We start from the raw sequence: 15,000 nt of genomic DNA on the forward strand, positions 1-15,000 counted from the left end.
CGTGCACGTTTCTGCATCGATTCACAAATGTCAAAAATCGATTATTTAATTATTATTATTATTATTATTTATTATTATTATTTTAATAATCAAATAAAATATAATGGAAGTACATGCAGTTGTTTATTTTAATTATGGATCATAATACAATGCAATTCCAAATGCACTTTTATTTAAAAAGTAGCCACACAGTGAGAAAAAAGAAAGTGAGAAAAAATAAATCATGTATTGCGGAAAAAAGTGATGCATCGATTTAAGATGCATCGAGATGCATCGATAATCGTTATCGAATCGTAGCCCTCTGAATCGTAATCGAATCGAATCGTGAGGCCAGTGAAGATTCACAGCCCTAGTGAGAATATTCTTCGACATGCAGTGTTTCCACTACCATGGCGCCCCCCCCCCCCCCCCGCCCAACGGGACCCCCCACCCCCCTGAAAGGGGTGTAAAAAAAAAAAAAAAAAAGGCCCACGCCTAAACCTGACAATGGAGTGAACTGGGCCGTGGGGGGACATACAGTATGATGTCATTTTCAATTGACATCATCATTAGTGACGTTATCAGTCACTTGTTTCCTGGGATCATTAAGCCAGTCATTATCTCCATTGTTCAGTCAACAAGGTTTGGTTTCAGGTGACCCCAGCAGCACATGCTATGGATGGACATGCTCATTTGGTTAGCCACAGCTTTTGTTAGTTTGTTTGTTAGTTTGTTTGTTTGTTTGTTTGTTTTTTTGCATAATGGCAGGTATGCATTTGTCACATGCCCAAGGTACAATGTACAGTAAGCAGTGAAATCAGGATTGGAATCTGCAGAGGAGGCATAGAGAGGCTGAAAACCTTTTACGTAGCCTATATTTCACAAGAAAAAGAAAAGGAAAAAACATCTCATGACCCCTTGGGTGGACCTGACCACTGGTGTAAGACACATCTTACTGTCTATCTGTGCTTGTATTCAGGGGGCGGTCCTCCTCACTCGTGTCTTTTTGTCCACCCACACAGGCCCCCCCTTCCCGAGAGCTCCATGGAGAAGATGAAGCGGTTCAAGCGGCGTCTCTCACAGACGCTGAGAGGCAGCCACACCATCGACGAGTCGCTCTCTGAGCTGGCCGAGCAGATGACCATCGAGGAGAACGGCCTGAAGGACAGCGGTGAGTGGGATTTGATTTCGCCCGCCGTGTATGTCAGCAGTGTGTGCTTTTGTGATCTCTCAGTCTCAAGTAAGGTTGTCAAAAGTATCGATATACGATACAACAAGTGTGAAACGGTCGGATACAATACTCATTTGCAAGAAGTATCAATAGTATTGATAAATATCGATACAAAGAATTTGAAAGTGATACAATACTCATTTGCAACAGTATCAGTACCAGCAGTGCTTTCTCTTAATGTAATGTAAAATCAAACATCCTACAGCCCCCCCCCCCACCCCTTTATCATTGGTGGTTATCTGTTGCTTCAACAAGCTAGGCTGATGACTAGAGCCGGGGTAATCTGCAGTGTAAAGTGCAAAGTTTTTAATGAGTTTTATCTGGCCTAGATCATGGAGAAGTGTGTGTCTGTCCGCCCATCTGTCTTTGTTTACCTAGATCAGGGCTTCCCAAACTTTTCTGACCAAGTACCACTACAAACCAGATTTCCCAGGGACCACTTCCACTGCGTATACCAACGCCCCCCCCCCCATAAAATAAACTTTGCTGATTTATGCAATAGCAGCAGAAAGGCTAAATAATATACGGCTAGTAGCTGGTTAGGGGCACGGTGGCTCAGTGGTAGAGCTGTCGCCTCACAGTCAGAAGGTCCTGAGTTCGATTCTCGCCTGGGACACTGTGGGCGCTGTGGTTGTGTTCCCCCCATATCTTCAGTGCCTACTGCCCAGGTGGGGTATCTCGTCGTAAGGGCCTTTCTCTCTGTGTGGAGTTTGCATGTTCTCCCCGTGCTCCCCCAGGGGGTTCCTCCATATATAACCCCCCCACTAAAAACATGCAGAAGATCAGATCGTCATCGTCATCCGACCAGTGACGACAACATCCGAAGTTGGTCCCCGGGCGCTGTACGAGAAAGCGACCACTGCTCCTGGCCTGCCCCCCGGAGGAAAGGACATGCCTGGATGGGTTAAATGCAGAGGACACTTTTCACCGGCCACCGTCAGCATGAGTGTGTTGTGGCCGCATGCATGTGTTGTGGTGTTCGTGTGACAATAAAAGACGGGCTTGTCCCGTTACGAGAGAGTTTTACGAGAGTTTTGGTTCAAAACAGACACACACACCTGCCAACATTAGGCTGTACTTTTAAAATGTTTTTTTCCCTCGCCAAAATGTAGCCTATGGAGTGTTATTTAGCTACCTTCCTGACAAACTAGCATGACATGGTTGGTACAAATCGATTCCTTGGGTCTTCCCATTTCATAATGATACCAGAAACTTCAGTCTGGCTTTAAAACTGAGCCTGCTGCAGCGTCTGAAAGAAAATGTTCAACATTTTGATATTTCCCAAATATCGTGATATTTCCAAAAATTGGCCCAATCCGGTTACTCCTCAGGGTTAATGTGTATATTTAAAAACGGTTTGTAATTTATTTATTTATTTTTTATTTTTTTGCAATTCTCTGGCGGACCACCAGGCGGAGCCCCGCGGACCACCGTTTGGGAACCAATGATCTCTAGATGATGCACCATGGGTGCAGTTATGGAAATGGCTCGCTTCGCGGGGTTGCAGATGCACTGCCCCGGCTTGCTTCGCGGGCTCGTATACGCAGCTAGCCCGCTGCGTGGCCTCGCCTGCTCTACTGGCATGCGCCAGCGCAATTTGCTCAACTGCGCATTTAGTTGCTTGAGTGATGACAACCGCCTGAGTGACATCACAACTCTCTCTCTCTCTCTCCCGTTAGCTAGTTTTTGATTGTGTTATTATTGGACTACGCTCTCTGTCCGTTACTAAGCACAGTGGCTCGTTACATCATTCTGTTGGACGCTGCCACAGTTTGTAGCCTTGTAGGCGTCAAAACAACGGCAAAGTGTCATGGCAGCTTATCTCTTTGCTGATATTTGCTGAATGTCCCGAGCGGGGAGGGAGGGTGCGTGCCTCGGTGTGCTACCACAGCGTTGCTATGGTGCTCAGGGTCTGGAAGCGTTGTGGAGTTTCCATGACATTGCCACGGCAACTTGGATGACTTGGTGAAACCAGCCAGGCATCTTGATGCATTTTCCCCTCTTTTGGATCCATCGTCTCTCCTTCTCTCTGACCCCCCCCCCCCCCCCGCCTCTCCTTCTCTCTGACCCCCGCCCCCTGCCCCCCCCGCTCCACCACTTTCACCCCCAGCTTCTTTCAAGCCTCTCCTCCAGCTTTCCTCTCTCCTCTTTTCTCCAAAGGCTTTTCTATGCCTCTGCCGGCGATAGCCAGGCCGGAGGCATTATTTTCTCTGTCTCTATTAGTCAGTCAGCTGAGCTCATCCAAGTCCACCCCCTCCCTCTGAGAACTTAACTGTCCACCCCCCCCTCCCTCTGAGAACTAACTGGGGTTTGTGAAGAGCTTTTTGTCTAGTGATTAACGCCAGGTTTGGCCAGAGCATTCTGTGCTTGGTGAGTGGCGACCGTCCGACGAGCATAATTCTGCGCGCGCGCGCGTGTGTGTAAATGTGTGGTTGTGTGAGGGGATTTCACTCAGTGGAACAGTAAGTAGGGTAGAAAGGAGACAGGAGGGAGTAGCCAGATGAGATGTGATGTGCCCTCTCTGCAATAGGGAGGCGTTCTGGTTCTGATCTGATGTGATGTGACCTCTGTGATAGATAGGGAGGCCTTCTGGTTCTGATCTGATTATGTAACGCACACAGCACACACTGAGGGCAGGGGCAGCTGCAGAGGAGAGCTGGCGTCAGGACCCGGATTTGCATAGAGGGTTGGATGTTTTATTGTTTGGTGGCCTCTAGGAAATACTCTATTTACTTTTGAAGGGAATGGGGATGTGTCCGTACGGCAAAAAAGTAGATGCATCACTGTGAAATGTCAACCAAATTGGCGACACCACACCAACCATTGGGAATGTTCTTTCAGCCTCTATTGGGTTCCATAGTTATTATGACGTCCCAGCTGGAAAACTTTGTGTGTCGTCAGTAAGCAGTGTTGGGGGGTAACTCATTACAAAAGTAACATATTACATGTAATTTATTACTTTTAGCAGTAACTCAGTAATATAACTTAATACCAATAGGATTTCAGTAATATTATACCAGTTACTTTGTCAAGTAACACAAGTTACAAATTGAGTTTCTTTTTTTTAATCAAAGCACGTATTTAAATAAAGATACAATCATTTCCTGATAAAATTGTGTGTTTTCATGCAAATAACTACTATAGATGACAATAAAAAAAGGAAGAATAACATTTATAATTTTGGATTGTTTACACTGATTTCAAGACAGTTGAAATTATTTTCCGGGATGATTCCGGGGCGGCGATGTCATTCTGCTACTGCTGTTATTTTGGTGAAAGTAATGCAAAAGTAGTGTAATAACTAACGAGTTACTCTACACAGACAGTAATATTGTAAAGTAACTTATTACTTTCAAATGAGAGTAACTAGTAATATGTAGTATATTACATTTTGAAAGTAACTTGCCAGTAAGTCACGTGTTGTGTACGAACTGTTATAGCCCAACAAGGCCTGCCCTGCACCCCCATAGTACTCTGAATGCAAAATATCAGAATCCTATTAGGAATTACAAATTAGATTTTGTTTGATTTAGCTTGTTTTGTTAGATTTTTCGTCTTTTGTGCCATAATCCAAGGTGAACATTCATACAGACTTACTCAATTCCAGAATCTGTCAAGAAGAATGATGTATTAACCCACAGAAGGTGGCGTATCAGAGCAAGCCATAATGGATCTATCTACAGGACCATCAGACATGCCAACCTTGCGTTTCTTCTCAGCAACAATAATGTTATAATAAGGGGACAGCTGACGCTGCTGACTTGAAACCGCCCGCTCAGCAGATCAGAAACAGAATTGTATCATCAACCAATCATACCAAGATCTGAGAACAGTTAACTCTGGCTCCCTCATATGATAACCAAGTCAGTAAATGAACTCCTGTCTTAACTCATTCAGTGCCAGCCACTTTTGGAGAACGGATGCTCCCAGTGCCAGAGTTTTCAGAGCGTTTTCAGTGATTTCTCGAGGCCCACAGAATATTGTGTGATATTACTATGTAAACACCGAACACGCACAAGAACGAGCTGGCTCTATTGTATCATCAGCAAAAAAAAGTTTATTGATACCATTTTCCGTTCTTTAGTTATGAGCCGGAGAAGATAGGTTGTTTTCAGCGTTTTCAGGCTTTTCAAATTATTAGCTGAGATAATCCGCCTTTTGTGAAATGCAGCATTTCAAGCACATTCACTGAGTCTGAAGATAATATTTTCTGATGTAGTGACGTAGTTGTTGTGTGATGCCCTGCGTGCACCACCCCCCTCCCCCCCTCCCCCCGTAAACTCCTCCCCACACTGCACACAGCCTCACGCAACCATTATATTTTCGGAGTGCTGCGTTTGTGTGCTGCTGTCGGCTCTCAGCGCCACAGCAGGGAAGAGCCAACCCGGATTGCTGAATGGTTTGGCGTCAGGGGCTGCTTTCCTGTCTGCTAATCGGGTGGAGAAACTATACAGACAGACAGACAGACAGACAGGGACAGAGGGGCTCAGTTGTGAGCGCGGATTGACTCCTGTTCGGAGCCAATGTCAGCTCCCGCGACAGAGCAAATGGCTCTGGGAGCATGCATCGGGTTGTCTTTGATCCACGGCTTTTAGGCTGTTTCTCGGACCTGTCTCTAATCTGGACTGCACCGAGCAAGCACTGTCGCCACCTAATGAGTCCGTAAAATAGGTTATACACCTCCAATAGCTACTATAGTTGTACAGGAGCTGCGGAAGGCTTTGATCGACGTCCCACCGTCAAAAAACGCATTGGACGTCGAAGGACGTCCGTGGCATTCTACGTCACTATTTAATTGGACGTCGAAGGACGTCCATGGCATTCAATGAGTTAATCACAAGTTAGATATGTATTTGGAATGTCTTTACTTTAGTCTAGGGCTGTCAGCGTTAACGCGTTAATCGCGACGCGATTAAGGGCCGACCATAACGCGTTAATCGCATGCCGCTATTTTGTCCCTTCGAGATATGGCTGCGCGATATTGGAAAAAACTGACGTTGCAAAATATTTAGTTTCTGTGATTATTATTGCGATATGAAAAAATACAGGAATTTTCACCAAATGACTTGAATGAGCATTGCCACTTTCAGAAAGTAGTGGGTAAACTGTGTGGGTGACATAGTAGCAAGTGTTTTTAGCTGCAGCCACAGTGCTTGGCAGGATGCTAGTGTGCTAAGTGCTGAGTGTCAACCAGCAAAAAAGTTATAGCACGACATGTTTCAGTCAATTTGCCTTATACATGACATTGCACGTCCTGCCATGTGACTTGTGCATGATGCACACATTGCGATGACGATGCTGATGACGATGCTGAAACGATATATTGTGCAGCCCTACTTCGAGACACCCATACTTGGAAAACAGATTCACACACAGGGTTGGACATGGTTGTTTGTCCGTTGCAGTCTTAAGGCCCAATTATACTCAACGTTAAAGACGTAGACGGAGACGGACAGAGCCTTCTGTCCGTACTCTGCGTTCATTTCATCCGTTTTCTGTCCGTCATCTGAAAGCTTACGGATACGCATGAAACGGAGGAAAATCACACACACACTCATGCATTTGACTCTCTACTGCCCACTGGTGGATGTATTACTTAACATGATACCAACGTGAAAGACGCATGGAAGTATGTGGACAGTGACGATTACACCGTTTGAAACGGACGCCCTTATTTACGGATGAAAATGGAGTATAATTGGGCCTTTAGGGGAGAGCAAGGAACTAACCATTCTAGACTGAAACGGATATTGATGTGATAGTTATATATACCACTCTCATAACGTGTGTGTATCACTAAAGCCTGGATTATGCTTGATGCTTTGGCCGGCCGCACGGAAATGAGAGACACGGAATCCGACGAGGAAACGTGTGGAGCTTGTATACTCTGTGTGGGTTTCTGCAGGCGGAATTGAGCGCGAGTCTTGAAAACTCCACTTTGTCCGCCCGTCCGCGTCCGCGTAGTTACAAATTTCGGCGTGCGCACGGCCGCTCGAAAACCGTCCGCACGGAGCCTTGCGGAGGGGCGTGTCTGCTGATTTCACTTTTCCGCGCGGACACTCGCGTTCCTCGCTGATGCGGAAAGCATAATGAGACCTTTAGGGTGTCGAGTCATAGTCTATTTTTTATTTGTCTTTATTGAATATTCCAAAACTGCATGTTTAACTAAGATTAGGCTAATGCTTATCTCCACCCACCACTTATTTAATGTGGTTACTTTCTTGCCAAAAGTTTGGAAGGAATAATGCATGCTGGATTGCTGGGAGAAATATGCAAATGTGTTTGTCCAATGCGGTCCAATGGCATTGCTCTCTGTCAGAACTTGCTTGGATGTCCTGCTGTTGGTTTAGTAGCAAAAGTAAACACAAGTTAATAGCATCACTATAGACTCTATAGTGAATGCTTTCCACAAAATCATGAACAATGAAGAAAGCCAGAAGGAATACAGTTCCACTTTGACCAAATAAACCAAAATTGATGTTCTGCGACAAGTTATATCATCCTGAAAATCCAAATATTTGAAACTAGTAAAATTATAAAATAATCTGTCAGTGCAATAAGGTAAATAAAATAAGTTGTTGGTCCCCCATAGTAAACATAAACATTATAACGACATCTTCCCATATCTGTCAACCTGTCACAAGTAGGTGGCTGACTCCTACTGGAACAATTTGGTGTACACATTACACTTAACTCATTAGAATATAATGAAACTTAATCCCCATCCCCGAACCCACAACCTCTGGCAACCTACTGCCAAAGTTGCCCCCTATCAGCCCACCCTATAATGTAGCAGGCTAAAATCGGGCCTGGTCTACATTGCACTTCTATTGAATTGAAAATAAATCTAAAATTCAAGATCACAAAGTACATTTATTTGCATTCATTTGATTCCCAATCACGACACACTGGTAAAAATTATTAATATCGAATTAAAAACGCTTTGAAATGCAAAATAATGGCATTTTAAACATGCGATACAAAGATGCGATTAATCGCGATTAACTATAGTTAATCGCAAGATTAATCGCGATTAAGAAAATTAATCGTTTGACAGCCCGACTTTAGTCATAGGATGGATTTGGATCCTAGCTCATGTCCCTTCTCTGCAGCCAGAGCAAGCATCTGTCAGTTTGCATGCAACTGAAAACCAGAATCTAAGCCAAATATTGACATTCTAAACGAGTATACCTGCAGCCAGAGCTACTACGCTAACTGCAAACACTCTGTCAGCATAGCATGCTACAAGCTAACAAGGAAACATAATAGATCAATATACCAGCGCTGCAGCAACCATGCTAACAAACGTGCCTAATGAGTGCCTAATTGATCTAGTAGTCCTAACCTATGAGTGCCTAATTGATCTAGTAGTCCTAACCTATGACTGCCTAATTGAACTAGTAGTCCTAAGCTATGAGTGGCTAATTGATCTAGTAGTCCTAACCTATGAGTACCTACGGTAATTGATCTAGTAGTCCTAATCTATGAGTACCTAATTGATCTAGTAGTCCTAACCTATGAGTACCTAATTGATCTAGTAGTCCTAACCTATGAGTGCCTAATTGATCTAGTAGTCCTAACCTATGAGTACCTAATTGATCTAGTAGTCCTAACCTATGAGTGCCTAATTGATCTAGTAGTCCTAACCTATGAGTACCTAATTGATCTAGTAGTCCTAATCTATGAAAAAAACAACCAAGTGTTTTTTTTAAAGGAACCATTTTCTTTTGCAGTCTCATCATGTAGGAACTAGCTAGCAGCTAGCGGGTGTAGTTTGGTCAAAATAATATAGTTCCTCCATGAAACTGCTCATAACAAGGTCTGTGGATTATCTTGAGTAACGGGGTCATGATTTCTGGAAAGAGACATTACTGTTGAGTTTATCAAATGTATTTCTTGGGCACTTTGAGCACCACAAGCCGAGTGCCATCCAGTTCCATTGTATTGGAGAGAAGCCAGAAACTCTGCGGCCGATATCCCCAAAACTCAGGCAACTAATACAAAACGATATAGATGGATAAATAGCACTACAGGTGAGAGGGAATATATGTATTTTGGATTTTAGGGTGAGCTGTTCCTTTAACACTTATTTTAACACAAAAACATAGCTGAATGTACCTTTAATGTCATGTGTAAATGGGGTTTGAGGGAGACTGTGTAGGGGAGGCACAATAATTTTTTCGCTTAATGTTTAATGTTCATTTATTTATCAGGACAGCACACATTAACTCATTCATGGCCAGTTTAGGACTGCCAATATTTAGCTCAGGCCAAAGATTTTCATAATTGTTGGTCATCTTTCAAGACCCACAGTAAATTATCTATTAGCACCAAAGTGATTTGCAATACCTCAAAATGAAGATGTACGTCTCTGGGTTCACCAGGAAAAAAAAGTGAGCTTTTAGCATGTTCTGTACTCTACTTATAGCCATTTATATACACCCTGTTTTCACCAAAAAGGTCTCTCTGAGAAGAGAAACAGGAGAAAAGGCCATTTTTGTAAAGGACACAATCTCAGGCAGAACTCGCTCTCAATTCTTTTATTTTGAACTGTATTGACATCAGACATGTAAATATTATTTGTTATGACACAAACAGTGTTGGGCACTCATTACTAAAAAAGTAATATATTACATATTACTCGTTACTATTTTCAAAAGTAATATTATTACTTTACTTATTACTCCATGCCAAAAGTAATTCGTTAGATACTCGTTATATTACTTTTCCGTTACATTCCACACAAATGGCAATAGGCCTTTTTCACTGCAGCGATTTTGTGTCTAAAAGGCAGGAGGTAACACAGGTGCACCAAGATGTTAATTAGGGCTTCCAACTTCCAGTCCATTTAGGTGTTCCAGTGCTGGAGCCTTAATTAGTTAGTTGGTTGCACCTGTGTATACTCTGTCTTCTAGACACAAATGGCCGTTGTGAAAAAGGCCCATAGCGTTTTTCTCATCAAAATGCAGACTTTGCGGTGCGAATGTGTGAACTAGGTCTATTATGTGCCGTTCCATTTAAACTAATCGCTTTGCCAGAGCACAGCTTCCTACAGAGATGCTTGATGAAGAGCACACCTGGCTCAAAGTGATGACTGACAAGATGCAATCTTTTAAACAGCTTCTGTTTTTATAGAATGCAGTATGCACTGCCAATGCAAACTCAATACGTATAGGCTACATCTTTGCTTAACAAGTTTGTGTCACAAATAACGTTAGCTCTGCAACATTAACATTAACCTGACAATAATAACAGCAATGTTTGATGTCCACCAGCTTGTGAGTTTTTACGTTATCTCTGTATTTGAACAGTTTTCCGGTTTCTGTTGTGCTGTCCTCTCGTCTCGTAACGTTAACGTTAGGAAGTTTGAGCTCGTGTTTTTCACAGTGGAAAGAGTGTTAGTAGCCTACCTGTCGTGGACACCGTTTACATTTGACTTTGATGTTCAATCGTGTCACCTTTCTTCCCGACAAAAACAAAGTCATGGGAATATATCCGCAGCCACGGATTTTCCTCCTCGGCTCAGCAGGACAGAGAGGGAGGTGTCATGTGTGCCTGCCTGCCTGTTGCTGCTCTGAATGGGCTCTGCGGTGACGTCACCTTGTTTTGGGAGCGTTAAAGCCATGCTGCTTGTGATCAGAATGCCGACTGCGTGTCGTTTTGCAGCGCAGCGGCATCACAGAATGGACTCAACAAAAGATGTAACGACTAACGTAACGAGCTCGTTTATCTTGAAGTAACTGTAATATTATTACTTATATTCTATAGTAATTCGTTACACTACTCGTTACTTGGAAAAAGTAATATTATTACAGTAACGAGTAACTAGTAACTCGTTACTTCCCAACACTGGACACAAATGACAAAATATATATATATATATATATATATACATACATACATGAAGTGCTTTTTTTTACATTCAACAATACAGTTTACTTAGTGTGAGTGAGTGTGCAGACAGACACACAGACAGACAGACAGACAGACAGACACACAGACAGACAGACAGACAGACAGACAGACACACACACACACACACACACACACACACACACGATCCCCCTTTTATCTTCGTTACGTTGTTTCCGGGTCTGAGTACTGCTGGCGTCTGCTGCTGTGACTGCCGCTTCTGCCCGCGTCCTTACTTTTCGTTATTGTTAGCTGTTCGTGTGTTTATTTTGTTTTGTTCTGGTCCACCCGTCCTCGTCCATGTCTCCCTGTCCTATCCTCCCTGCTGTTTGATCGTTCCCGTTTTCCCCTCGGCTATTCAACACGTCCTCACCACCCTCTGGATTACCCGTCAAACTGATCGATCATTTCCTCATTCCTCCGCTGATCAACACATCTCTGGATTACTTTCTCCCGTTGGATTTATCATTCCCTCTCACTGCCTGGACTCCTTCTGCTTCGCCCCTCCATGACCGACCCGCTGCGTGTGACTCCGTCTCGTCTCTTTCGGGCTGGCACACAGGAACGGGGTCCAGGGACCAGGATCGATCATGTTGGTCACGGGTTTGACTACCGCGAACAACTGATCCATGTCCGCTGCCCTGCAGCAAGGCGACCAGCTCGTGCAGTGCGCCGAGGGGCGTTTCAATGGCGTTTCTCCTCTCTGCACAAGGAAGCGTTTCTCTGTTTTCTTTTCTTTCCTCCTGCTCAATTTCAAAACAACAGCTGCGGTAGTTGTTTGTTCACGTGTTGTCGGCTTGTCTTTGAGGCCAGGGACCTGATACCATGTCACAGGCTGGGGAAGTCTTTGAACTACGCGCTGCACTAATAAAACCAAAACACGTCAAACACGTCTTTGGCGTGGAGGCACATTCCTGATAAGACGTTAAAGATGTCTTTGGCCATGAATGAGTTAATCAACATTTCTGTAAATGTGCCAGTGTTAGCCAGCTGGCTAATTTTCAACTGTAGTCATTGTAGCAAGATGTAAAAGAAACTTAAATAAACTTTAAAGATAAAGATAAAAGAAACCTACAAATCAATAAAACCTACAAAATCAATCAGATTTGCAATCAAGACAGTAAGACGCCATAAAGACACCAACAGCAACAGAACAAGAATTCAATTCACAAAACCAAATCGCAGGCCATGCAGAGCAACAGGAAACAGTTAAACATCATTACTATAAATAGCCACGCACAGCAGCAAGAGACAACAGATCAATACATAAAAAGAGCCACAGCAGACACCCATACCGCACATATACTGTACATATAGCCATGCAATGAACATAAAACGGCACACAGGCAAGCAATAATCACCATAAACATGCGTTGCATGCAAGCAAATATTCAGAGCAGCAATAAAGCGATAAAATACAAAAGGCGCTACAGTAGGTTGACCTTAAAAAGAAGAACAAAAGAATACGTTACCAGATTCTTAGTAAAACACTAGTAGATAAACTATACATACCTAAGCCATGCAGGGCTGGCCGCTAGGCAATGGGCAAGGCACATAGTGGGGCAAGTTAGCAGCAGGGTTAGTGAGTAATACAATGAATAATAAAGTTAGCAGCAGGGTTAGTGCAATGAATAATAAAGAAATTAAAAATGCTCACAAATCTGACTTTTTAAAAGCCAGGGCCTTGAGACTTTTAAACTTAGGTTACCTGGAGCACATGTGTGACTCCAAAGGCAGCAGCAGCAGCAGCTACTATCTGGACATTGAGTCTTGTTGTTAGACTTGTTTTGTTGTTCTGTAGTATCACTCCTCTGGCATGCTCATGTGCTTACTCATCCACATATCAAATGTGCTGCTTGTTATGACGCTGCCTCTGACTGCGTTTCTGCCTGTGTTTCTCTCCACCTCCAGAGCCCATAGTGAGGAACGGTCGTCCTGCATCGGCCCACAGTGTGCACTCCTTCCTGCACCAGTACACAGGCTCCTTTAAGAAGCCTCCACTGCGCCGGCCCCAGAGCGTCATCGGCGGAGGCCTGGGCTCCCTCATGGCCATGCCCCGCAACGGCAGCCGCCTCGGTGAGACACCCCGACGGACACCCACACACCACATCCACATCCATATTCTCATCACATTCACCTGTTCTCTGGCTTTGAGAAGGAGCTTTAACACAAGAGCTTTTCTTACTGGATGTGGAATCAACGCATTTGCACAGGGCATACATACATAAATACATTGCCACATTATGTGAGAAATGCATTCACATACTGTTAGGGGCCCATGCCAGCATGCACACACACACACACACACATACTAGGGTTGTCAAAATCAATCGTATAATCGATGCATCGCGATCGGATGTGTGAATCGAATCGAATCGTTGACAGATTAATCGTTTGTTTAAATTTCTGTTGAAATTCAGATTTCAGAAGCACTTTCTAAGTAAAAAAGGGACTTGATATTTATCTGACTGCTTGTATTAATTGATGAAAAAGTAGCCATGTGCAGTAATAATACAGAAAATTGAGGAGTTGATACTTGGAGCTGCAATACTGTTGGAGCTGTATCGAGATGCATCGTGGAATCGAATCGAATCGTTGACAGATGAATCGTAATCGAATCGTGAGGCCAGTGAAGATTCACAGCCCTAATACATACATGCCCATTCAATTTCTTCAGTGTAAGTTTAAAGTGTGGCTGAGTCTTTCTGTTAAAAGTCTCCCTCGAAAAATAACGTCTTTGGACAGTTCCCCAAACCAGCCACTTGGGATTCCTTCCTGATCCAGATATGACCTTTAAAGTCACAATGTTCCCTGATGTGATTATAAAGCACGGGGGGGAAATGACCATGTACTTTGTATGTGTGAAAAGTTTGTTGAGGGAAATTCCAGTGTGATGTTTGGATGTGTCTGGTGAGCTCCTGTGCCACTGAAATAAATTAAATCAGGCAGTCAATCTAATATACAACCTAATATACTGCCTGTTTATAGCCACTGCATGAGAGAACCAAGCGCTAGTCCATGATAAGAAGTGAACAGTGGGTCGTAAAAAGTGTCCACGAGAGTGTTTTTCTTTCCATTTCCCCGTTGATGTCATCAGCTAGCAGCCACTCCCTGCCCCCGCTTCCACTGTCATGGCCGCTCAAACTCAAGCCCTCATATATATACCCTCTTTTCTCTTTCTTTCATCACGCCAGACATCGTCCATGAGAATCTGAAGATGGGTTCAGACGGCGAGAGCGACCAGGCGTCGGGGACTTCCTCCGACGAGGTGCAGTCGCCCACCGGGGTTTGTCTGAGGAACCGGGGCAACCGACGCATCTCCGCAGAGGTGAGATCCCCTTCCTCCTCTTTAGAGTCTTAGCGTTTAGCGTTAGCCACCACCCTTTCCAGTTTTGGAGGAGTTAAGTGCAACGTGTTGTGTGTTGTGTGTGTGTGTGTGTGTGTGTGTGTGTGTGTGTGTGTGTGTGAGCCGTTACTGTTGGCACTCGTTGACATTTTTTGAGTAGGTTACCATTGTGAACCGTGACATGTTTATTCTTCTTGGCGTGGCTGGCTAAGTGGTTCAGCATCCACTTTAGCTTCGTCTCTGATTAATTCACCTTATCTTGAAAAGTGATAATGAGACTATTTAAAAATGCTATTCGATCGTGTGTTATAACTCTCAGCGCAGGCGTATAGCTTGTCCCATAGGTTGTCATGAACATGCAGAAGTCAGATTCCCACATACGCACTCACGCACCACAATCCACCTCCGCTGTCCGAGCAAAGTACCGTAAATTCCGGACTATAAGACGCACCGGTCTATAAGCCGCGGGACCAAAATTGACTATTTTTTTCTTCTATAAGCCGCACCGGTCTATAAGCCGCGGGTGTTTTGA

At 43.9% G+C, this 15,000-nt stretch overlaps 1 protein-coding gene across 1 annotated transcript in view; it reads left to right on the forward strand.

The window, feature by feature from the left end:
• The window catches only part of LOC310800709 (cyclin-dependent kinase 17), a 55,604-nt gene that overhangs the window by 22,278 nt on the left and 18,326 nt on the right, over positions 1 to 15,000 (forward strand). The window contains exons 2-4 of the mRNA XM_083663323.1: positions 1,002 to 1,150; positions 13,034 to 13,198; positions 14,317 to 14,450. Coding sequence (XP_083519449.1) covers positions 1,024 to 1,150; positions 13,034 to 13,198; positions 14,317 to 14,450 — 426 coding nt within the window. The 5' untranslated portion in view covers positions 1,002 to 1,023. The remainder of the gene's footprint in view (positions 1 to 1,001; positions 1,151 to 13,033; positions 13,199 to 14,316; positions 14,451 to 15,000) is intronic.

The sequence above is a fragment of the Poromitra crassiceps genome, assembly GCF_964638095.1.
Source record: "Poromitra crassiceps genome assembly, chromosome: 30".
In the NCBI taxonomy this organism is placed as follows: Eukaryota; Metazoa; Chordata; class Actinopteri; order Beryciformes; family Melamphaidae; genus Poromitra; species Poromitra crassiceps.